We start from the raw sequence: 24,291 nt of genomic DNA, 5'->3' as shown, positions 1-24,291 counted from the left end.
ATCCACTGACATCACGTCAACCCTGGTATACCATATCGCTCCAATTCACTCTATTCCTTGTCCGCCTTTCACCCTCCTGCATGTTCAGGCCTCAATCACTCAAAATCTTTTTCACTCCATCTTTCCACCTCCAATTTGGTCTCCCACTTCTCCTCGTTCCCTCCACCTCCGACACATATATCCTCTTGGTCAATCTTTCCTCACTCATTCTCTCCATGTGCCCAAACCATTTCAAAACACCCTCTTCTGCTCTCTCAACCACGCTCTTTTTATTTCCACATATCTCTCTTACCCTTACATTACTTACTCGATCAAACCCCCTCACACCACACATTGTCCTCAAACATCTCATTTCCATCACATGCACCCTCCTGCGCACAACTCTATCCATAGCCCATGCCTCGCAACCATATAACATTGTTGGAACCACTATTCCTTCAAACATACCCATTTTTGCTTTCCGAGATAATGTTCTCGACTTCCACACATTCTTCAAAGCTCCCAGGATTTTCGCCCCCTCCCCCACCCTATGATTCACTTCCGCTTCCATGGTTCCATCTGCTGCTAGATCCACTCCCACTCAAACATAATACTTATCTCTATTTTCTTCTCATCTCGGTTATGTCCAAATAAAAAACATAGGTTCAACACTGTAGAGAGGCAGGTTAGATGGGGTGTGATTTTGAATGAAAACATGGAGGAAGTACAGAATTTTAGACACCTGCCAGTGGAAATAGTAGCAAATGGAACCATGGTAGCTGAAGTGAGTCATACGGTAAGTGAGGGGTGAAGGACTTGAAAAGGGAAAGAGAGGTTACATTTGAAAGAGCAAAGATAAGCATGTTAGAAAATATAGCTATAGTCGTCTTGACAGTGCTGTACGGGTGAAAGGCATAGGCTATAGATGAGAAGGCATGGAAGAGGTTCAAGTGTTGGAAATATAATGCTATGAGGACAATATGTGGTGACAGGTGGTTTGATTAAATAAGAAATGACAGGGTAAGAAAGGTGTGGAAATAAGAAGAGAATGGTTGGGAGATCTCAGGAATATGAGATGAAATGTCTGCACAGATCGAAAAAATGAGTGATGAAAGTTTGACAGAGGATACATGTGTCAGAAGTGGAGGGAGCATGTAGAAATGGGTGACTGGAGATGAAAGGATGGAGAGGAAAATGTTCTGAGCATTTGGGGCCTGAACAAGTAGGAAGGTGTAAGGCATGCACAGGATAGAGTAGAGGGATTTGGTATTCATGGGGTGACATGTTGTCAGTGGACTGAATCAGGACATATGGAAAGGCCGTGAGCAATGGCAAGAAAGTCTGTACAGATTGACTGTGGATGGGGGGGCTGTGATTTCAGTGCATTGTAAATGACAGCTGGAGAATGAATGTGAGCGAAATCAGGCAATTTCTCTGTCTTTTACTAGTGCTATCTCAATAATGTGGGAAATAACAAACAAGTATCAAAAAAAGATGAAACATATACATACAGTATGAAAAAAAATTTGATGGTTCCTGTCTAAAATAAGGCCTTCATGCAAACTTATCTTTCCCTTTATAACCTGTTAGGTCATTTGTTCTGGACGCTACATCACTCATGTGGGAAATGACAAACTTATGAAAGAAGAAAAATCCTATTTCTCCACTGTGATGGAGATATTGTTTGTCTGCCAGCATGGTACAGTCTTAGAAGTTAGGTGACATAAATAGCCACCTTATCTATCTCAAGGTACTGAGTTTTTTTTTTCATACATATTTGCCATTTCCCACATTAGCGAGGTAGCGTTGAGAACAGAGGACTGAGCCTTAGAGGGAATATCTTCACTTCGCCCCTTCTCTGTTCCTTCTTTTGGAAAATTAAAAAAACGGGAGGAAAGGATTTCCAGCCCCCCACTCCCTCTCCTTTTAGTCGCCTTTTACGACACGCAGGAAATACGTGGGAAGTATCCTTTCTCCCATATCCCCAAGGATTACTGGGCATAGTACTTTTGCTAATTCTGTTCCTGGGGAAATTTTCACTCTACCAGAAATCAACCATGGGTCTCATGAAGTTGTCCCAGGAAGAAAAGGCAAGCATTCTTGTTTGGGAACAACAAATGTGCCTACGAGTGAGATTTCAAAATGTACTGGCAAGGCTGAGTTCACCATCCAGACACTTTTTTTTCCTTTAAAAGTCATCCCTCCCTAAAAAGCAGACCTTCATCATCTAGACACTTTTGTCTTTTCCTTTTAATGTCATTCCTCCCCAAAAGGATGGGTCTGGTCGACCTAAGAAGACATGTAAGACGACTGATAACCTTATGAAGCTTTCAAGGTCAGACAGGTTCTGGCAACATTACCTCCATTTATGCAAGAAACACCTTCTCTTGTCTCATCTTGGTTAATTTTCAGTGTTCGAGTCAGTAGCCATAAAATCACTTTCCACAATATCAAAACTGATCACTACTGATCATTATCTGCCTGGTCCTCTATATCTAGCTAAGAGACAGCCAATTTCCTTCCTTGAAAACACAAGAGAATGTGCTCTCACTGGCATGACTGAAGGATGACTGAATATCTATATTTCTATATCTCAGATGCCCATTCCCTCTGGGAACTCCCATCAAGAGGGTGACCATAGCAAAAGAGTCTCCATTTACCCCTGTCCTTACATGCTTCCCTCGTATACACTAATCCACTCATTCTTCCACAATCTCTCTCCCTCTATTATTCTTCCTCTACATCCCAAGTCACAGGTGGTCTTCCTCTCACACCAACACCTTTAATTGTACTATCATGCACTCTCCTTGTAAACTCCCTGTCTTGCACTCTTTCCACCTGCCCAAACCACCTCAAAGAATAATGCTTCACCTACTCTACCACACCAAAATTCATTCCCTTTGCATTCCCTGCCACACCACATCTCTAATACATCCACTCATTTGTAATGGCTAGGAAGACTATGCTGTCCCTCAAACCCTTTTTCACTTCAATACTTACACCTTTACCCCTCATTTTATTCTAACAAAGGACCAAGTGACTGTGGGGAGAAATTATCAAACAATGCCACCTTGGACACCACCCTGTCTTGGTGGGCAGCCTTGAAATAGAGGTGCAAAACTCAATGTATAAATTTTTGTCTAGAAGAGTTGCCTGACTCACATAACATAATTCTAAAGGAACTACAGTGTTGCTAACATTCATCATAAATTGATATTTTAGCTCACATTATTCATTCACTATGTATGATACAACAAAGTCAACCACTTCATTCTCCCTCCTTTCAAATACCCTGCTTCACTCTCACAGGACCTTAAACCTTAAACTTCCTTTTTCTATAAAACATGTAAAATTCACTTACCAACTTCTGTAATTTCTCTTCTTCACTTACTTGTTTATCTGGCACTGGCTCCAAATCTTCTGGTGGTAGTGGTGGTGGTTCCAAGTAATATGCAACAGGCTTGGTTATCGTATGTGTGTGAAACCTAAAATCAAATAAGAATGAAAATAAGGTAGAGAAGTTAGCTTAGGAATTGCTTACAGGTTTACATAATAATTCAACCCACATAATAAAATGAACATTATTTTTATTTTATTTTATTTTTTATATTGCTTTGTCGCTGTCTCCCGCATTAGCAAGGTAGTGCAAGGAAACGGATGAAAGAATGGCCCAACCCACCCACATACACATGTATATACATACACGTCCACACACGCAAGTATACATACCTATACATCTCAATGTACACATATATATACACACACAGACAAATACATATATACACATGTACATAATTCAGGTGTTTGCTTTGAAAAATGTATGTGAGAAATACTTAGAAAAGCAAATGGATTTTTTTTTTTTTTTTATACTTTGTCGCTGTCTCCCGCGTTTGCGAGGTAGCGCAAGGAAACAGACGAAAGAAATGGCCCAACCCCCCCCCCCCATACACATGTATATACATATGTCCACACACGCAAATATACATACCTACACAGCTTTCCATGGTTTACCCCAGACGCTTCACATGTTTTGATTCAATCCACTGACAGCACGTCAACCCCGGTATACCACATCGCTCCAATTCACTCTATTCCTTGCCCTCATTTCACCCTCCTGCATGTTCAGGCCCCGATCACACAAAATCTTTTTCACTCCATCTTTCCACCTCCAATTTGGTCTCCCTCTTCTCCTTGATCCCTCCACCTCCGACACATATATCCTCTTGGTCAATCTTTCCTCACTCATACTCTCCATGTGCCCAAACCACTTCAAAACACCCTCTTCTGCTCTCTCAACCACGCTCTTTTTATTTCCACACATCTCTCTTACCCTTACGTTACTCACTCGATCAAACCACCTCACACCACACATTGTCCTCAAACATCTCATTTCCAGCACATCCATCCTCCTGCGCACAACTCTATCCATAGCCCACGCCTCGCAACCATACAACATTGTTGGAGCCACTATTCCTTCAAACATACCCATTTTTGCTTTCCGAGATAATGTTCTCGACTTCCACACATTCTTCAAGGCCCCCAGAATTTTCGCCCCCTCCCCCACCATATGATCCACTTCCGCTTCCATGGTTCCATCCGCTGCCAGATCCACTCCCAGATATCTAAAACACTTCACTTCCTCCAGTTTTTCTCCATTCAAACTCACCTCCCAATTGACTTGACCCTCAACCCTACTGTACCTAATAACCTTGCTCTTATTCACATTTACTCTTAACTTTCTTCTTCCACACACTTTACCAAACTCAGTCACCAGCTTCTGCAGTTTCTCACATGAATCAGTCACCAGCGCTGTATCATCAGCGAACAACAACTGACTCACTTCCCAAGCTCTCTCATCCCCAACAGACTTCATACTTGCCCCTCTTTCCAAAACTCTTGCTTTTACCTCCCTAACAACCCCATCCATAAACAAATTAAACAACCATGGAGACATCACACACCCCTGCCGCAAACCTACATTCACTGAGAACCAATCACTTTCCTCTCTTCCTACACGTACACATGCCTTACATCCTCGATAAAAACTTTTCACTGCTTCTAACAACTTGCCTCCCACACCATATATTCTTAATACCTTCCACAGAGCATCTCTATCAACTCTATCATATGCCTTCTCCAGATCCATAAATGCTACATACAAATCCATTTGCTTTTCTAAGTATTTCTCACATACATACTTCAAAGCAAACACCTGATCCACACATCCTCTACCACTTCTGAAACCACACTGCTCTTCCCCAATCTGATGCTCTGTACATGCCTTCACCCTCTCAAACAATACCCTCCCATATAATTTACCAGGAATACTCAACAAACTTATACCTCTGTAATTTGAGCACTCACTCTTATCCCCTTTGCCTTTGTACAATGGCATTATGCACGCATTCCGCCAATCCTCAGGCACCTCACCATGAGTCATACATGCATTAAATAACCTTACCAACCAGTCAACAATACAGTCACCCCCTTTTTTAATAAATTCCACTGCAATACCATCCAAACCTGCTGCCTTGCCGGCTTTCATCTTCCGCAAAGCTTTCACTACCTCTTCTCTGTTTACCAAATCATTTTCCCTAACCCTCTCACTTTGCACACCACCTCGACCAAAACATCCTATATCTGCCACTCTATCATCAAACACATTCAACAAAGCTTCAAAATACTCACTCCATCTCCTTCTCACGTCACCACTACTTGTTATCACCTCCCCATTTGCGCCCTTCACTGAAGGGATTTGTATGTAGCATTTATGGATCTGGAGAAGGCATATGATAGAGTTGATAGAGATGCTCTGTGGAAGGTATTAAGAATATATGGTGTGGGAGGCAAGTTGTTAGAAGCAGTGAAAAGTTTTTATCGAGGATGTAAGGCATGTGTACGTGTAGGAAGAGAGGAAAGTGATTGGTTCTCAGTGAATGTAGGTTTGCGGCAGGGGTGTGTGATGTCTCCATGGTTGTTTAATTTGTTTATGGATGGGGTTGTTAGGGAGGTAAATGCAAGAGTTTTGGAAAGAGGGGCAAGTATGAAGTCTGTTGGGGATGAGAGAGCTTGGGAAGTGAGTCAGTTGTTGTTCGCTGATGATACAGCGCTGGTGGCTGATTCATGTGAGAAACTGCAGAAGCTGGTGACTGAGTTTGGTAAAGTGTGTGAAAGAAGAAAGTTAAGAGTAAATGTGAATAAGAGCAAGGTTATTAGGTACAGTAGGGTTGAGGGTCAAGTCAATTGGGAGGTGAGTTTGAATGGAGAAAAACTGGAGGAAGTGAAGTGTTTTAGATATCTGGGAGTGGATCTGGCAGCGGATGGAACCATGGAAGCGGAAGTGGATCATAGGGTGGGGGAGGGGGCGAAAATTCTGGGAGCCTTGAAGAATGTGTGGAAGTCGAGAACATTATCTTGGAAAGCAAAAATGGGTATGTTTGAAGGAATAGTGGTTCCAACAATGTTGTATGGTTGCGAGGCGTGGACTATGGATAGAGTTGTGCGCAGGAGGATGGATGTGCTGGAAATGAGATGTTTGAGGACAATGTGTGGTGTGAGGTGGTTTGATCGAGTAAGTAACGTAAGGGTAAGAGAGAAGTGTGGAAATAAAAAGAGCGTGGTTGAGAGAGCAGAAGAGGGTGTTTTGAAATGGTTTGGTCACATGGAGAGAATGAGTGAGGAAAGATTGACCAAGAGGATATATGTGTCGGAGGTGGAGGGAACGAGGAGAAGAGGGAGACCATATTGGAGGTGGAAAGATGGAGTGAAAAAGATTTTGTGTGATCGGGGCCTGAACATGCAGGAGGGTGAAAGGAGGGCAAGGAATAGAGTGAATTGGAGCGATGTGGTATACCGGGGTTGACGTGCTGTCAGTGGATTGAATCAAGGCATGTGAAGCGTCTGGGGTAAACCATGGAAAGCTGTGTAGGTATGTATATTTGCGTGTGTGTGGATGTATGTATATACATGTGTATGGGGTGGGTTGGGCCATTTCTTTCGTCTGTTTCCTTGCGCTACCTCGCAAACGCGGGAGACAGCGACAAAGCAAAAAAAAAAAAAAAACATAATTCATACTGTCTGCTTTTATCTATTCCCATCGCCACCCCGCCACACATGGAATAACAACTCCCTCCCCCCCTCAGGTGTGCGAGGTAGCGCTAGGAAAAGACAACAAAGGCCCCATTCGTTCACATTCATTCGTTTTAACTTTCTAAAAGGGGAAACAAATGAACATATGCAACTGAATATGTGATCCAATATATAGAAAACTCAGCAACAAAAAAGCCCTGGGCTCAATACATTTGTCCTCTGTAGTTAGATTATGCTTTCATTGTTTGTCTTTTTAAAGGGATGTATAAAGTACTATAAAAAAATCTAGCAGGCTTTTTTATGTCTTTCTCCACTACACAGTTACTGGGAGAGTCATCATCTATGAGAAGTTCTGGATATAAATACACATCAAATTTCATCCTCTTTTACCTCAGTATTCCTTGATTGCAACTGTATCTTCTAGGAAGGAATATGTGTTAATCTATCTCCTTTGTATATTTTTTTCTGAAAACAATATCTGCTTTAATTTCCCGATGTTGTCTCTAAATCTCATACCTTTGCTATTCACAATAAATTCATCTGCAGTGATATTCACAATTTTTTTTATTTTTTTATTATACTTTGTCACTGTCTCCCGCGTTTGCGAGGTAGCGCAAGGAAACAGACGAAAGAAATGGCCCAACCCCCCCCCATACACATGTATATACATACGTCCACACATGCAAATATACATACCTACACAGCTTTCCATGGTTTACCCCAGACGCTTCACATGCCTTGATTCAATCCACTGACAGCACATCAACCCCGGTATACCACATCGCTCCAATTCACTCTATTCCTTGCCCTCATTTCACCCTCCTGCATGTTCAGGCCCCGATCACACAAAATCTTTTTCACTCCATCTTTCCACCTCCAATTTGGTCTCCCTCTTCTCCTTGATCCCTCCATCTCCGACACATATATCCTCTTGGTCAATCTTTCCTCACTCATCCTCTCCATGTGCCCAAACCACTTCAAAACACCCTCTTCTGCTCTCTCAACCACGCTCTTTTTATTTCCACACATCTCTCTTACCCTTACGTTACTCACTCAATCAAACCACCTCACACCACACATTGTCCTCAATCATCTCATTTCCATCACATCCATCCTCCTGCGCACAACTCTATCCATAGCCCACGCCTCGCAACCAACAAAGGGGGCCCCCCCAAAAAAGGGGGAAAAAAACCCTTTGGGGGCCCCCCCCCCCCAACCCCCCCCCAAAAAAAAGGGGAAAACCCCAAAAAAAAAAAAAAACCCCAAAAATCCAAAAAACCCCCCAAACCCCCCAAAACCCCCCCCCCCAAAAAAAAAAAAAACAACCCCCCAACCCCCCCCCCCCCCCAAATTTTAAAAAAAAAAAAAACCCCCCCCAAAAAAAAAAAAAAAAAAAAAAAAAAAAACCCCCCCCAAAATAAACCCCCCCCCAAAAACCCCCCCCAAAAAAATTTTTTTTCCAACCCCAAAAAAATTTTCCCCGGGAAAAAAAATTTCCCCTTTTTTGGGGGAATTTTTTCCCCCCCCCCCCTTTTTAAAAAACCCCTTTTTCCCCCCATTTCCCCCCCCTTTTTTTTCCCCCAAAAATTCCCCCCTTTTTTTTTAAAAAAAACCCCCCCCCTCTCCATGTGCCCAAACCACTTCAAAACACCCTCTTCCCTCAGCGCACACTCTATCCATAGCCCACGCCTCGCAACCATACAACATTGTTGGAATCACTATTCCTTCAAACATACCCATATTTGCTTTCCGAGATAATGTTCTCGACTTCCACACATTCTTCAAGGCTCCCAGAATTTTCGCCCCCTCCCCCACCCTATGATCCACTTCCGCTTCCATGGTTCCATCTGCTGCCAGATCCACTCCCAGATATCTAAAACACTTCACTTCCTCCAGTTTTTCTCCATTCAAACTCACCTCCCAATTGACTTGACCCTCAACCCTACTGTACCTAATAACCTTGCTCTTATTCACATTTACTCTTAACTTTCTTCTTCCACACACTTTTCCAAACTCAGTCACCAGCTTCTGCAGTTTCTCACATGAATCAGTCACCAGCGCTGTATCATCAGCGAACAACAACTGACTCACTTCCCAAGCTCTCTCATCCCCAACAGACTTCATACTTGCCCCTCTTTCCAAAACTCTTGCATTTACCTCCCTAACAACCCCATCCATAAACAAATTAAACAACCATGGAGACATCACACACCCCTGCCGCAAACCTACATTCACTGAGAACCAATCACTTTCCTCTCTTCCTACACATACACATGCCTTACATCCTCGATAAAAACTTTTCACTGCTTCTAACAACTTTCCTCCCACACCATATATTCTTAATACCTTCCACAGAGCATCTCTATCAACTCTATCATATGCCTTCTCCAGATCCATAAATGCTACATACAAATCCATTTGCTTATTCTCCCAATGTATTCCTAGTCTCCTAACATTACTATTGTCCATGGCCTCATATCCATATTCTTGTGATTCCCCTGTATTCTCTCTCTCTCTCTCTCTCTCTCTCTCTCTCTCTCTCTCTCTCTCTCTCTCTCTCTCTCTCTCATCTTGTCTAAACCACCCTACCAAATTCTTCATGATAAGCATCTTTTTTCCCCTATGTTAACAACATATTATACATAAAGGATTTCTTCTTTTTGCCCTGACCGTTGCAACCAAAACATGGACATGGAATAAGTCAGATGGTTCAGGCATCCTGGTTTTGGAAATGAGTTACTGAAGGAGCATGGTTGAACTGCAGCAGGGGTGGGAAGGGAGGTAAATGAGGTGAAAGCTGCCATTTGCTGATGACAGCACGGGTGGCAGATTTGAATGAGAAACTTTGGAATTTGATAACTAAGTCTGGAAGAGTGTAAGAAAGGAAGATGAGAGTGAATGTAAATAAAACAAAGTTATCAAGTAAGCAAGGTAGAGAGGCAGGTTGGATGGGGTGTGAGTCTGAATGGTAAAGTGAAGTGTTGTAGATACCCAGGAGTGGACAGAGCAGCATATGAAAGCAGAAATGAGTCATAGGTTGGCCATGAGTGAGAAGGTTCTGGAAGCATTGAAGAATGTGTGGAAAGCGAGGTTATTATCTGAGAGGGCAAAAATGGGTATGCATGAAGAGATAGTAGGCCTAATAATGAGGATGCATTGTGAAGGGTGGATGAGTTGAAAATGAAACGTTTGAGGACAACATGAGGTGTGAGATGGTTTGATCGAGTAAGTAATAAAAGAGCAAGTTGTGGCTGAAAGACCTGAAGAAGGTGAGATGAAATAGTTTGACCATAAGGACAAAATGAGTAAGGAGAGATTGACCAAGAGAATATATTTGTCAGGAGTGGAGGGGACAAGAAGGAAGAGACCACATTGAAGATGGAAGGTTGGAGTGAAAAATTTTTTTCAGTGCTCAAAGCCTGAGCATGCAGGACAGTGAAAGGAATGCACGGAAAGAGTGGACCAGAAAGATGTGATATAAAAGGATTGATGCTGGCAATGGACTGAACCAGCATCTATGAAGCAGCTGGTGAAACCACGGAAAAGTCTATGTGGCCTGGTTGTGGATAGGGGGCTGTGGTTTTAGTTCATTACATGTGAAAGCTAGAGAATGGATGTGAACAAATGAGGCCTTCTTCATCTGTTCCTGCACTACTTTGCTAATGTGGGAAACTGTGAGCAAGTATGAAAAAAAATTACCTAAGTTCTCTTTCTAAGAAAGAGTCCTAGTGTTACCCCGGTCCTCTTTCTAAAGGTTCCTGTAGCCCAAGGCTGCATTACTTCCAGTAACAAGGAAAAGTGGACTCCTTTGAAGTGATAAGTCCTCTGACGAGACTTTCCTCCCAATCATACAGCTTTGCCAATGGTGACTCTTCACTTGCAGTGTGACAGGTGACAGCTCCTCGTCAAATCTAAAATACTGCATAGCCCTGTCTCTCGGATCTAATGAGTCTTCACAAATTTCATAGCAGCACTGGCAGTGTGTTGGCCCCATAATTCCATAATGACAATGCCTAGCAACTTTTTATGTCCCACATCACACTCACCCATTTAAAATTCAGGCACAAAATACATACCATAAATATAAATCATCGTCTACTGGACCCAAGCATATATATTTCCATCATAATCTACAAAGGGCTAAATATAAGTTATGAGTTAACTGACATTTTCTTTAATGGAACTTCCCCACTAGAAAAAATTTACACTTTAACTATTCTCCACTCATCCCATTAAGAAAAAATATCACCGCATTTCTTGACCTGTGATCCTTCCTATAGGAAGAGTCTAACTTCTGGAATGCTACAGAAGCCAAAGGGGTCCTAGGGCTGGAAAGAAGGGTAAGGCAAGGTACATATTCACAATATAATACATACCAATTTACAGTTATGACTGTCTTTCATTGACTCACCTTAAAAGCCTATGAGCTTCTTCATACTTAAGAGGTTTGCGTTCCAAACGAGTAGCACCAAACCATGCCCATGACAGTGGAGCAGGATTACGATGCCCATCCAAAATATCCCATGGACTAAGCTTTTGTTTTTCTGCTGCTTGTAGACCCTGAAATGCAGTTACATGATGTCAACCCTTGTTTACAGCAAAAACAATACAGGAAATTAATATCAACAAAATGTACCTAACAATTAGTTTTCAAAGAAAATGCAAAAATTCTAACAATGACAAGTGATTTTCATGATAAATTCTGGAGGCAATGTTAAGACTGTTTCCCCAAACCAGTGTACATACTTAGCTCCTGAATAACACAAATCAAAATCCCACCAAAGACTTGACGATATCTATCTATATCTCTGACACATCCTCCAACCAGAACTCCCTCAAAAGGGTGGCCTTTTGTGAAAAGTTTTTATCGAAGATGTAAGGCATGTGTACGTGTAGGAAGAGAGGAAAGTGATTGGTTCTCAGTGAATGTAGGTTTGCGGCAGGGGGTGTTATGTCTCCATGGTTGTTTAATTTGTTTATGGATGGGGTTGTTAGGGAGGTGAATGAAAGAGTTTTGGAAAGAGGGGCAAGTATGCAGTCTGTTGTGGATGAGATAGCTTGGGAAGTGAGTCAGTTGTTCGCTGATGATACAGCGCTGGTGGCTGATTCATGTAAGAAACTGCAGAAGCTGGTGACTGAGTTTGGTAAACTGTGTGAAAGAAGAAAGTTAAGAGTAAATGTGAATAAGAGCAAGGTTATTAGGTACAGTAGGGTTGAGGGTCAAGTCCATTGGGAGGTAAGTTTGAATGGAGAAAAACTGGAGGGAGTAAAGTATTCTAAATAGCTGGGAGTGGATCTGGCAGTGGATGGAACCATGGAAGCGGAAGGGAATCATTGGGTAGGGGATGGGACGAAATTTCTGGGAGCCTTGAAGAATGTTTGGAAGTCGAGAACATTATCTCGGAAAGCAAAAATGGGTATGTTTGAAGGAATAGTGGTTCTAACAATGTTGTATGGCTGTGAGGCGTGGGCTATGGATAGAGTTGTGTGCAGGAAGGTGGATGTGCTGGAAATGAGATGTTTGAGGACAATATGTGGTGTGAGGTGGTTTGATTGAGCAAGTAATGTAAGGGTAAGAGAGATGTGTGGAAATAAAAAGAGTGTGGTTGAGAGAGCTGAAGAGGGTGTTTTGAAATGATTTGGCCACATGGAGAGAATGAGTGAGGAAAGATTGACCAAGAGGATATATGTGTCAGAGGTGGAGGGAACGAGTAGAATTGGGAGACCAAATTGGAGGTGGAAAGATGGAGTGATAAAGATTTTGAGTGATCGGGGCCTGAACATCAGAAGGGTGAAAGGCGTGCAAGGATTAGAGTGAATTGGAACGATGTGGTATACCGGGGTCAACTTGCTGTCAATGGATTGAACCAGGGCATGTGAAGCGTCTGGGGTAAACCATGGAGAGTTCTCTGGGGCCTGGATGTGGAAAGGGAGCTGTGGTTTCGGTGCATTATTACATGACAGCTAGAGACTGAGTGTGAACGAATGGGGCCTTTTTTGTCTTTTCCTAGCGCTACCTCGCACACAGAAGGGAGGAGGGGATTGTTACTCAATGTGTGGCGAGGTGGCGATGGGAATAAATAAAGGCAGACAGTATTAATTATGTACATGTGTATATATGTATATGTCTGTCTGTGTATATATATGTGTACATTGAGATGTATAGGTATGTAAATTTGCGTGTGTGGACACAGACGAACGAAATGGCCCAACCCACCCCCAAACACATGTATATACATACACGTCCACACACACAAATATACGTACCTATACATCTCAATGTACACATATATATACACACACAGACACATATATATATACCCATGCACACAATTCACACTGTCTGCCTTTATTCATTCCCATCGCCACCTCGCCACACATGGAATACAATCCCCCTCCCCCCTCATGTGTGCGAGGTAGCGCTAGGAAAAGATAACAAAGGCCCCATTAGTTCACACTCAGTCTCTAGCTGTCATGCAATAACGCCCGAAACCACAGCTCCCTTTCCACATCCAGGCCCCACACAACTTTCCATGGTTTAACCCAGACGCTTCACATGCCCTGGTTCAATCCATTGACAGCACGTTGACCCCAGTATACAACATCGATCCAATTCAATCTATTCCTTGCCCGCCTTTCACCAACCTGCATGTTCAGGCCCCAATCACACAAAATCTTTTTCACTCCATCTTTCCACCTCCAATTTGGTCTCCCACTTCTCCTCGTTCCCTCCACCTCTGACACATATATCCTCTTGGTCAATCTTTCCTCACTCATTCTCTCCATGTGCCCAAACCACTTCAAAACACCCTCTTCTGCTCTCTCAACCACGCTCTTTTTATTTCCACACATCTCTCTTACCCTTACATTACTTACTCGATCAAACCACCTCACACCACACATTGTCCTCAAACATCTCATTTCCAGCACATCCATCCTCCTGCGCACAACTCTATCCATAGCCCACGCCTCGCAACCGTACAACATTGTTGGAACCACTATTCCTTCAAACATACCCATTTTTGCTTTCCGAGATAATGTTCTCGACTTCCAAACATTCTTCAAGGTTCCCAAGATTTTCGCCCCCTCCCCCACCTTATGATTCACTTCCGCTTCCATGGTTCCATCCGCTGCCAGATCCACTCCCAGATATCTAAAACACTTCACTTCCTCCAGTTTTTCTCCATTCAAACTTACCTCCCAATTGACTTGACCCTCAACCCTACTGTACCTAATAATCTTGCTCTTATTCACATTTACTCTTAACTTTCTTCTTTCACACACTTTATCAAACTCAGTAACCAGCTTCTGCAGTTTCTCATATGAGTCAGCCACCAGCGCTGTATCATCAGCAAACAACAACTGACTATCTTCCCAAGCTCTCTCATCCCCAACAGACTTCATACTTGCCCCTCTTTCCAAAACTCTTGCATTCACCTCCCTAACAACCCCATCCATAAACAAATTAAACAACCATGGAGACATCACACACCCCTGCCGCAAACCTACATTCACTGAGAACCAATCACTTTCCTCTCTTCCTACACATACACATGCCTTACATCCTCGATAAAAACTTTTCACTGCTTCTAACAACTTGCCTCCCACACCATATATTCTTAATACCTTCCACAGAGCATCTCTATCGACTCTATCATATGCCTTCTCCACATCCATAAATGCTACATACAAATCCATTTGCTTTTGTAAGTTTTTTTTTTTTTTGCTGCTGTCTCCCGCGTTTGCGAGGTAGCGCAAGGAAACAGACGAAAGAAATGGCCCAAACCACCCCCATACACATGTATATACGTACGTCCACACACGCAAATATACATACCTACACAGCTTTCCATGGTTTACCCCAGACGCTTCACATGCCTTGATTCAATCCACTGACAGCACGTCAACCCTGGAGCGATGTGGTACATCGCTCCAATTCACTCTATTCCTTGCCCTCCTTTCACCCTCCTGCATGTTCAGGCCCCGATCACACAAAATCTTTTTCACTCCATCTTTCCACCTCCAATTTGGTCTCCCTCTTCTCCTCGTTCCCTCAACCTCCGACACGTATATCCTCTTGGTCAATCTTTCCTCACTCATTCTCTCCATGTGCCCAAACCATTTCAAAACACCCTCTTCTGCTCTCTCAACCACGCTCTTTTTATTTCCACACATCTCTCTTACCCTTACGTTACTTACTCGATCAAACCACCTCACACCACACATTGTCCTCAAACATCTCATTTCCAGCACATCCATCCTCCTGCGCACAACTCTATCCATAGCCCATGCCTCGCAACCATACAACATTGTTGGAACCACTATTCCTTCAAACATACCCATTTTTGCTTTCCGAGATAATGTTCTCGACTTCCAAACATTCTTCAAGGCTCCCAGAATTTTCGCCCCCTCCCCCACCCTATGATCCACTTCCACTTCCATGGTTCCATCCGCTGCCAGATCCACTCCCAGATATCTAAAACACTTCACTTTCTCCAGTTTTTCTCCATTCAAACTTACCTCCCAATTGACTTGACCCTCAACCCTACTTTACCTAATAACCTTGCTCTTATTCACATTTACTCATAACTTTCTTCTTTCACACACTTTACCAAACTCAGTAACCAGCTTCAGCAGTTTCTCACATGAGTCAGCCACCAGCGCTGTATCATCAGCAAACAACAACTGACTCACTTCCCAAGCTCTCTCATCCACAACAGACTTCATACTTGCCCCTCTTTCCAAAACTCTTGCATTCACCTCCCTAACAACCCCATCCATAAACAAATTAAACAACCATGGAGACATCACACACCCCTGCCGCAAACCTACATTCACTGAGAACCAATCACTTTCCTCTCTTCCTACACATACACATGCCTTACATCCTCGATAAAAACTTTTCACTGCTTCTAACAACTTGCCTCCCACACCATATATTCTTAATACCTTCCAGAGAGCATCTCTATCAACTCTATCATATGCTTTCTCCACATCTATAAATGCTACATACAAATCCATTTGCTTTTGTAAGTTTTTTTTTTTTTTTTGCCGCTGTCTCCCGCGTTTGCGAGGTAGCGCAAGGAAACAGACGAAAGAAATGGCCCAACCCACCCCCATACACATGTATATACATACGTCCACACACGCAAATATACATACCTACACAGCTTTCCATGGTTTACCGCAGACGCTTCACATGCCTTGATTCAATCCTCTGACAGCACGTCAACCCCGGTATACCACATCGCTCCAATTCACTCTATTCCTTGCCCTACTTACACCCTCCTGCATGTTCAGGCCCCGATCACACAAAATCCTTTTCACTCCATCTTTCCACCTCCAATTTGGTCTCCCTCTTCTCCTCGTTCCCTCCACCTCCGACACATATATCCTCTTGGTCAATCTTTCCTCACTCATTCTCTCCATGTGCCCAAACAATTTCAAAACACCCTCTTCTGCTCTCTCAACCACGCTCATTTTATTTCCACACATCTCTCTTACCCTTACGTTACTTACTCGATCAAACCACCTCACACCACACATTGTCCTCAAACATCTCATTTCCAGCACATCCATCCTCCTGCGCACAACTCTATCCATAGCCCACGCCTCGCAACCATACAACATTGTTGGAACCACTATTCCTTCAAACATACCCATTTTTGCTTTCCGAGATAATGTTTTCGACTTCCACACATTCTTCAAGGCTCCCAGAATTTTCGACCGTTCCCCCACCCCATGATCCACTTCCGCTTCCATGGTTCCATCCGCTGCCTGATCCACTCCCAGATATCAAAAACACTTCACTTCCTCCAGTTTTTCTCCATTCAAACTTACCTCCCAATTGACTTCACCCTCAACCCTACTGTACCTAATAACCTTGCTCTTATTCACATTTACTCTTAACTTTCTTCTTTCACACACTTTACCAAACTCAGTCACCAGCTTCAGCAGTTTCTCACATGAATCACCCACCAGCGCTGTATCATCAGCAAACAACAACTGACTCACTTCCAAAGCTCTCTCATCCCCAACAGACTTCATACTTGCCCCTCTTTCCAAAACTCTTGCATTCACCTCCCTAACAAACCCATCCATAAACAAATTAAACAACCATGGAGACATCACACACCCCTGCCGCAAACCTACATTCACTGAGAACCAATCACTTTCCTCTCTTCCTACACATACACATGCCTTACATCCTCGATAAAAACTTTTCACTGCTTCTAACAACTTGCCTCCCACACCATATATTCTTAATACCTTCCACAGAGCATCTCTATCAACTCTATCATATGCCTTCTCCACATCCATAAATGCTACATACAAATCCATTTGCTTTTCTAAGTATTTCTCACATACATTCTTCAAAGCAAACAACTGATCCACATATCCTCTACCACTTCTGAAACCACACTGCTCTTCCCAATCTGATGCTCTGTACATGCCTTCACCCTCTCAATCAATACCCTCCCATGTAATTTACCAGGAATACTCAACAAACTTATACCTCTGTAATTTGAGCACTCACTCTTATCCCCTTTCCCTTTGTACAATGGCACTATGCAATCATTCCACCAATCCTTAGGCACCTCACCATGAGTCATACATACATTAAATAACCTTACCAACCAGTCAACAATACAGTCACTCCCTTTTTTAATAAATTCCACTGCAATACCATCCAAACCTGCTGCCTTGCCAGCTTCCATCTTCCGTAAAGCTCCTACTACCTCTTCTCTGTTTACCAAATCATTTTCCCTAACCCTCTCACTTTGCACACCACCTCGACCAAAACACCCTATATCTGCCACTCTATCATCAAACACATTCAACAAACCTTCAAAATACTCACTCCATCTCCTTCTCACATCACCATTACTTGTTATCACCTCCCCATTAGCGCCCTTCACTGAAGTTCCCATTTGCTCCCTTGTCTTACACACTTTATTTACCTCCTTCCAAAACATCTTTTTATTCTCCCTAAAATTTAATGATACTCTCTCACCCCAACTCTCATTTGCCCTCTTTTTCACCTCTTGTACCTAACTCTTGACCTCCTGTCTCTTTCTTATATACATCTCCCACTCAATTGCATTTTTCCCCTGCAAAAATCATCCAAATGCCTCTCTCTTCTCTTTCACTAATAATCTTACTTCTTCATCCCACTACTCACTACCCTTTCTAATCAACCCACCTCCCACTCTTCTCATGTCACAAGCATCTTTTGCGCACTCCATCACTGATTCCCTAAATACATCCCATTCCTCCCCCACTCCCCTTACTTCCATTGTTTCACCTTTTTCCATTCTGTACTCGGTCTCTCCTGGTACTTCCTCACACAAGTCTCCTTCCCAAGCTCACTTACTCTCACCACCCTCTTCATCCCATCATTCACTCTTCTTTTCTGAAAACCCATACAAATCTTCACCTTAGCCTCCACAAAATAATGATCAGACATCCCTCCAGTTGCATCTCTCAGCACATTAACATCCAAAAGTCTCTCTTTCGCGCGTCTGTCAATTAACACGTAATCCAATAATGCTCTCTGGCCATCTCTCCTACTTACATATGTATACTTATGTATATCTCACTTTTTAAACCAGGTATTCCCAATCACCAGTCCTTTTTCAGCACATAAATCTACATGCTCTTCACTATTTCCATTTACAACACTGAACACCCCATGTATACCAATTATTCCCTCAACTGCCATATTACTCACCTTTGCATTCAAATCACCCATCACTATAACCCGGTCTTGTGCATCAAAACCACTAACACACTCATATATATATATATATATATATATATATATATATATATATATATATATATATATATATATATATATATTTTTTTTTTTTTTTATACTTTGTCGCTGTCTCCCGCGTTTGCGAGTTAGCGCAAGGAAACAGACGAAAGAAATGGCCCAACCCCCCCCATACACATGTATATACATACGTCCACACACGCAAATATACATACCTACACAGCTTTCCATGGATTACCCCAGACGCTTCACATGCCTTGATTCAATCCACTGATAGCACGTCAACCCCGGTATACCACATCGCTCCAATTCACTCTATTCCTTGCCCTCCTTTCACCCTCCTGCATGTTCAGGCCCCGATCACACAAAATCTTTTTCACTCCATCTTTCCACCTCCAATTTGGTCTCCCTCTTCTCCTTGTTCCCTCCACCTCCGAAACATATATCCTCTTGGTCAATCTTTCCTCACTCATCCTCTCCATGTGCCCAAACCACTTCAAAACACCCTCTTCTGCTCTCTCAACCACGCTCTTTTTATTTCCACACATCTCTCTTACCCTTACGTTACTCACTCGATCAAACCACCTCACACCACACATTGTCCTCAAACATCTCATTTCCAGCACATCCATCCTCCTGCGCACAACTCTATCCATAGCCCACGCCTCGCAACCATACAACATTGTTGGAACCACTATTCCTTCAAACATACCCATTTTTGCTTTCCGAGATAATGTTCTCGACTTCACCACATTCTTCAAGGCCCCCAGAATTTTTGCCCCCTCCCCCACCCTATGATCCACTTCCGCTTCCATGGTTCCATCCGCTGCCAGATCCACTCCCAGATATCAAAAACACTTCACTTCCTCCAGTTTTTCTCCATTCAAACTCACCTCCCAATTGACTTGACCCTCAACCCTACTGTACCTAATAACCTTGCTCTTATTCACATTTACTCTTAACTTTCTTCTTCCACACACTTTACCAAACTCAGTCACCAGCTTCTGCAGTTTCTCACATGAATCAGCCACCAGCGCTGTATCATCAGCGAACAACAACTGACTCACTTCCAAAGCTCTCTCATCCCCAACAGACTTCATACTTGCCCCTCTTTCCAAAACTCTTGCATTTACCTCCCTAACAACCCCATCCATAAACAAATTAAACAACCATGGAGACATCACACACCCCTGCCGCAAACCTACATTCACTGAGAACCAATCACTTTCCTCTCTTCCTACACGTACACATGCCTTACATCCTCGATAAAAACTTTTCACTGCTTCTAACAACTTTCCTCCCACACCATATATTCTTAATACCTTCCACAGAGCATCTCTATCAACTCTATCATATGCCTTCTCCACATCCATAAATGCTACATACAAATCCATTTGCTTTTCTAAGTATTTCTCACATACATTCTTCAAAGCAAACACCTGATCCACACATCCTCTACCACTTCTGAAACCACACTGCTCTTCCCCAATCTGATGCTCTGTACATGCCTTCACCCTCTCAATCAATACCCTCCCATATAATTTACCAGGAATACTCAACAAACTTATACCTCTGTAATTTGAGCACTCACTCTTATCCCCTTTGCCTTTGTACAATGGCACTATGCACGCATTCCGCCAATCCTCAGGCACCTCACCATGAGTCATACATACATTAAATAACCTTACCAACCAGTCAACAATACAGTCACCCCCTTTTTTAATAAATTCCACTGCAATACCATCCAAACCTGCTGCCTTGCCGGCTTTCATCTTCCGCAAAGCTTTCACTACCTCTTCTCTGTTTACCAAATCATTTTCCCTAACCCTCTCACTTTGCACACCACCTCGACCAAAACACCCTATATCTGCCACTCTATCATCAAACACATTCAACAAACCTTCAAAATACTCACTCCATCTCCTTCTCACATCACCACTACTTGTTATCACCTCCCCATTTGCGCCCTTCACTGAAGTTCCCATTTGCTCCCTTGTCTTACGCACTTTATTTACCTCCTTCCGGAACATCTTTATATATATATATATTTTTTTTTTTTTTTTTTTTTTTTTTTTTTTTTTTTTTTATACTTTGTCGCTGTCTCCCGCGTTTGCGAGGTAGCGCGAGGAAACAGACGAAAGAAATGGCCCAACCCCCATACACACGTACATACACACGTCCACACACGCAAATATACATACCTACACAGCTTTCCATGGTTTACCCCAGACGCTTCACATGCCTTGATTCAATCCACTGACAGCACGTCAACCCCTGTATACCACATCGCTCCAATTCACTCTATTCCTTGCCCTCCTTTCACCCTCCTGCATGTTCAGGCCCCGATCACACAAAATCTTTTTCACTCCATCTTTCCACCTCCAATTTGGTCTCCCTCTTCTCCTCGTTCCCTCCACCTCCGACACATATATCCTCTTGGTCAATCTTTCCTCACTCATTCTCTCCATGTGCCCAAACCATTTCAAAACACCCTCTTCTGCTCTCTCAACCACGCTCTTTTTATTTCCACACATCTCTCTTACCCTTACGTTACTTACTCGATCAAACCACCTCACACCACACATTGTCCTCAAACATCTCATTTCCAGCACATCCATCCTCCTGCGCACAACTCTATCCATAGCCCACGCCTCGCAACCATACAACATTGTTGGAACCACTATTCCTTCAAACATACCCATTTTTGCTTTCCGAGATAATGTTCTCGACTTCCACACATTTTTCAAGGCTCCCAAAATTTTCGCCCCCTCCCCCACCCTATGATCCACTTCCGCTTCCATGGTTCCATCCGCTGACAGATCCACTCCCAGATATCTAAAACACTTCACTTCCTCCAGTTTTTCTCCATTCAAACTCACCTCCCAATTGACTTGACCCTCAACCCTACTGTACCTAATAACCTTGCTCTTATTCACATTTACTCTTAACTTTCTTCTTCCACACACTTTACCAAACTCAGTCACCAGCTTCTGCAGTTTCTCACATGAATCAGCCACCAGCGCTGTATCATCAGCGAACAACAACTGACTCACTTCCCAAGCTCTCTCATCCCCAACAGACTTCATACTTGCCCCTCTTTCCAGGACTCTTGCATTTACCTCCCTAACAACCCCATCCATAAACAAATTAAACAACCATGGAGACATCACACACCCCTGCCGCAAACCTACATTCACTGAGAACCAATCACTTTCCTCTCTTCCTACACGTACACATGCCTTACATCCTCGATAAAAACTTTTCACTGCTTCTAACAACTTGCCTCCCACACCATATATTCTTAATACCTTCCACAGAGCATCTCTATCAACTCTATCATATGCCTTCTCCAGATCCATAAATGCTACATACAAATCCATTTGCTTTTCTAAGTATTTCTCACATACATTCTTCAAAGCAAACACCTGATCCACACATCCTCTACCACTTCTGAAACCGCACTGCTCTTCCCCAATCTGATGCTCTGTACATGCCTTCACCCTCTCAATCAATACCCTCCCATATAGTTTACCAGGAATACTCAACAAACTTATACCTCTGTAATTTGAGCACTCACTCTTATCCCCTTTGCCTTTGTACAATGGCACTATGCACGCATTCCGCCAATCCTCAGGCACCTCACCATGAGTCATACATACATTAAATAACCTTACCAACCAGTCAACAATACAGTCACCCCCTTTTTTAATAAATTCCACTGCAATACCATCCAAACCTGCTGCCTTGCCGGCTTTCATCTTCCGCAAAGCTTTTACTACCTCTTCTCTGTTTACCAAATCATTTTCCCTAACCCTCTCACTTTGCACACCACCTCGACCAAAACACCCTATATCTGCCACTCTGTCATCAGACACATTCAACAAACCTTCAAAATACTCATTCCATCTCCTTCTCACATCACCACTACTTGTTATCACCTCCCCATTTACGCCCTTCACTGAAGTTCCCATTTGCTCCCTTGTCTTACGCACCCTATTTACCTCCTTCCAGAACATCTTTTTATTCTCCCTAAAATTTACTGATAGTCTCTCACCCCAACTCTCATTTGCCCTTTTTTTCACCTCTTGCACCTTTCTCTTGACCTCCTGTCTCTTTCTTTTATACTTCTCCCACTCAATTGCATTTTTTCCCTGCAAAAATCGTCCAAATGCCTCTCTCTTCTCTTTCACTAATACTCTTACTTCTTCATCCCACCACTCACTACCCTTTCTAAACAGCCCACCTCCCACTCTTCTCATGCCACAAGCATCTTTTGCGCAATCCATCACTGATTCCCTAAATACATCCCATTCCTCCCCCACTCCCCTTACTTCCATTGTTCTCACCTTTTTCCATTCTGTACACAGTCTCTCCTGGTACTTCCCCACACAGGTCTCCTTCCCAAGCTCACTTACTCTCACCACCTTCTTCACCCCAACATTCACTCCTCTTTTCTGAAAACCCATACTAATCTTCACCTTAGCCTCCACAAGATAATGATCAGACATCCCTCCAGTTGCACCTCTCAGCACATTAACATCCAAAAGTCTCTCTTTCGCACGCCTGTTATTGGATATATATATATATATATATATATATTATCCCTGGGGATAGGGGAGAAAGAATGCTTCAAAAGTATTCCCTGCGTGTCGTAGAAGGCGACTAAAAGGGGAGGGAGCGGGGGGCTGGAAATCCACCCCTCTTCTTTTTTTTTAATATTCCAAAAGAAGGAACAGAGAGGAGGGCCAGGTGAGGATATTCCCTCAAAGGCCCAGTCCTCTGTTCTTAACGCTACACGCTAATGCGGGAAATGGCGAATAGTTTGAAAGAAAGAAGATATATATATATATATATATATATATATATAATATATATATATATATATATATATACATATATATTTTTTTTTTTTTGCTTTGTCGCTGTCTCCCGCGTTTGCGAGGTAGCGCAAGGAAAGAGATGAAAGAAATGGCCCAACCCACCCCCATACACATGTATATACATATGTCCACACACGCAAATATACATACCTACACAGCTTTCCATGGTTTACCCCAGACGCTACACATGCCCTGATTCAATCCACTGACAGCACGTCAACCCCGGTATACCACCGATCCAATTCATTCTATTCCTTGCCCTCCTTTCACCCTCCTTCATGTTCAGGCCCCGATCACACAAAATCTTTTTCATTCCATCTTTCCACCTGCAATTTGGTCTTCCACTTCTCGTTCCCTCCACCTCCGACACATATATCCTCTTGGTCAATCTTTCCTCACTCATTCTCTCCATGTGCCCAAACCATTTCAAAACACCCTCTTCTTCTCTCTCAACCACGCTCTTTTTATTTCCACACATCGCTCTTCCCCTTACGTTACTTACTCGATCAAACCACCTCACACCACACACTGTCCTCAAACATCTCATTTCCAGCACATTCATCC

At 42.9% G+C, this 24,291-nt stretch overlaps 1 protein-coding gene across 1 annotated transcript in view; it reads right to left on the bottom strand.

The window, feature by feature from the left end:
* Window positions 1–24,291, bottom strand: part of LOC139760033 (uncharacterized) — a 163,238-nt gene that overhangs the window by 85,551 nt on the left and 53,396 nt on the right. Inside the window, exons 4-5 of the mRNA XM_071682776.1 lie at window positions 11,480–11,628; window positions 3,341–3,464 (exon numbers count right to left, since the gene is read on the bottom strand). Coding sequence (XP_071538877.1) covers window positions 3,341–3,464; window positions 11,480–11,628 — 273 coding nt within the window. The remainder of the gene's footprint in view (window positions 1–3,340; window positions 3,465–11,479; window positions 11,629–24,291) is intronic.

This window comes from Panulirus ornatus, chromosome 3, assembly GCF_036320965.1.
Source record: "Panulirus ornatus isolate Po-2019 chromosome 3, ASM3632096v1, whole genome shotgun sequence".
Classification (NCBI taxonomy): Eukaryota; Metazoa; Arthropoda; class Malacostraca; order Decapoda; family Palinuridae; genus Panulirus; species Panulirus ornatus.
Note: the sequence above shows the minus strand (reverse complement) of the source record. Positions and strands in the feature narration are given on the sequence as shown.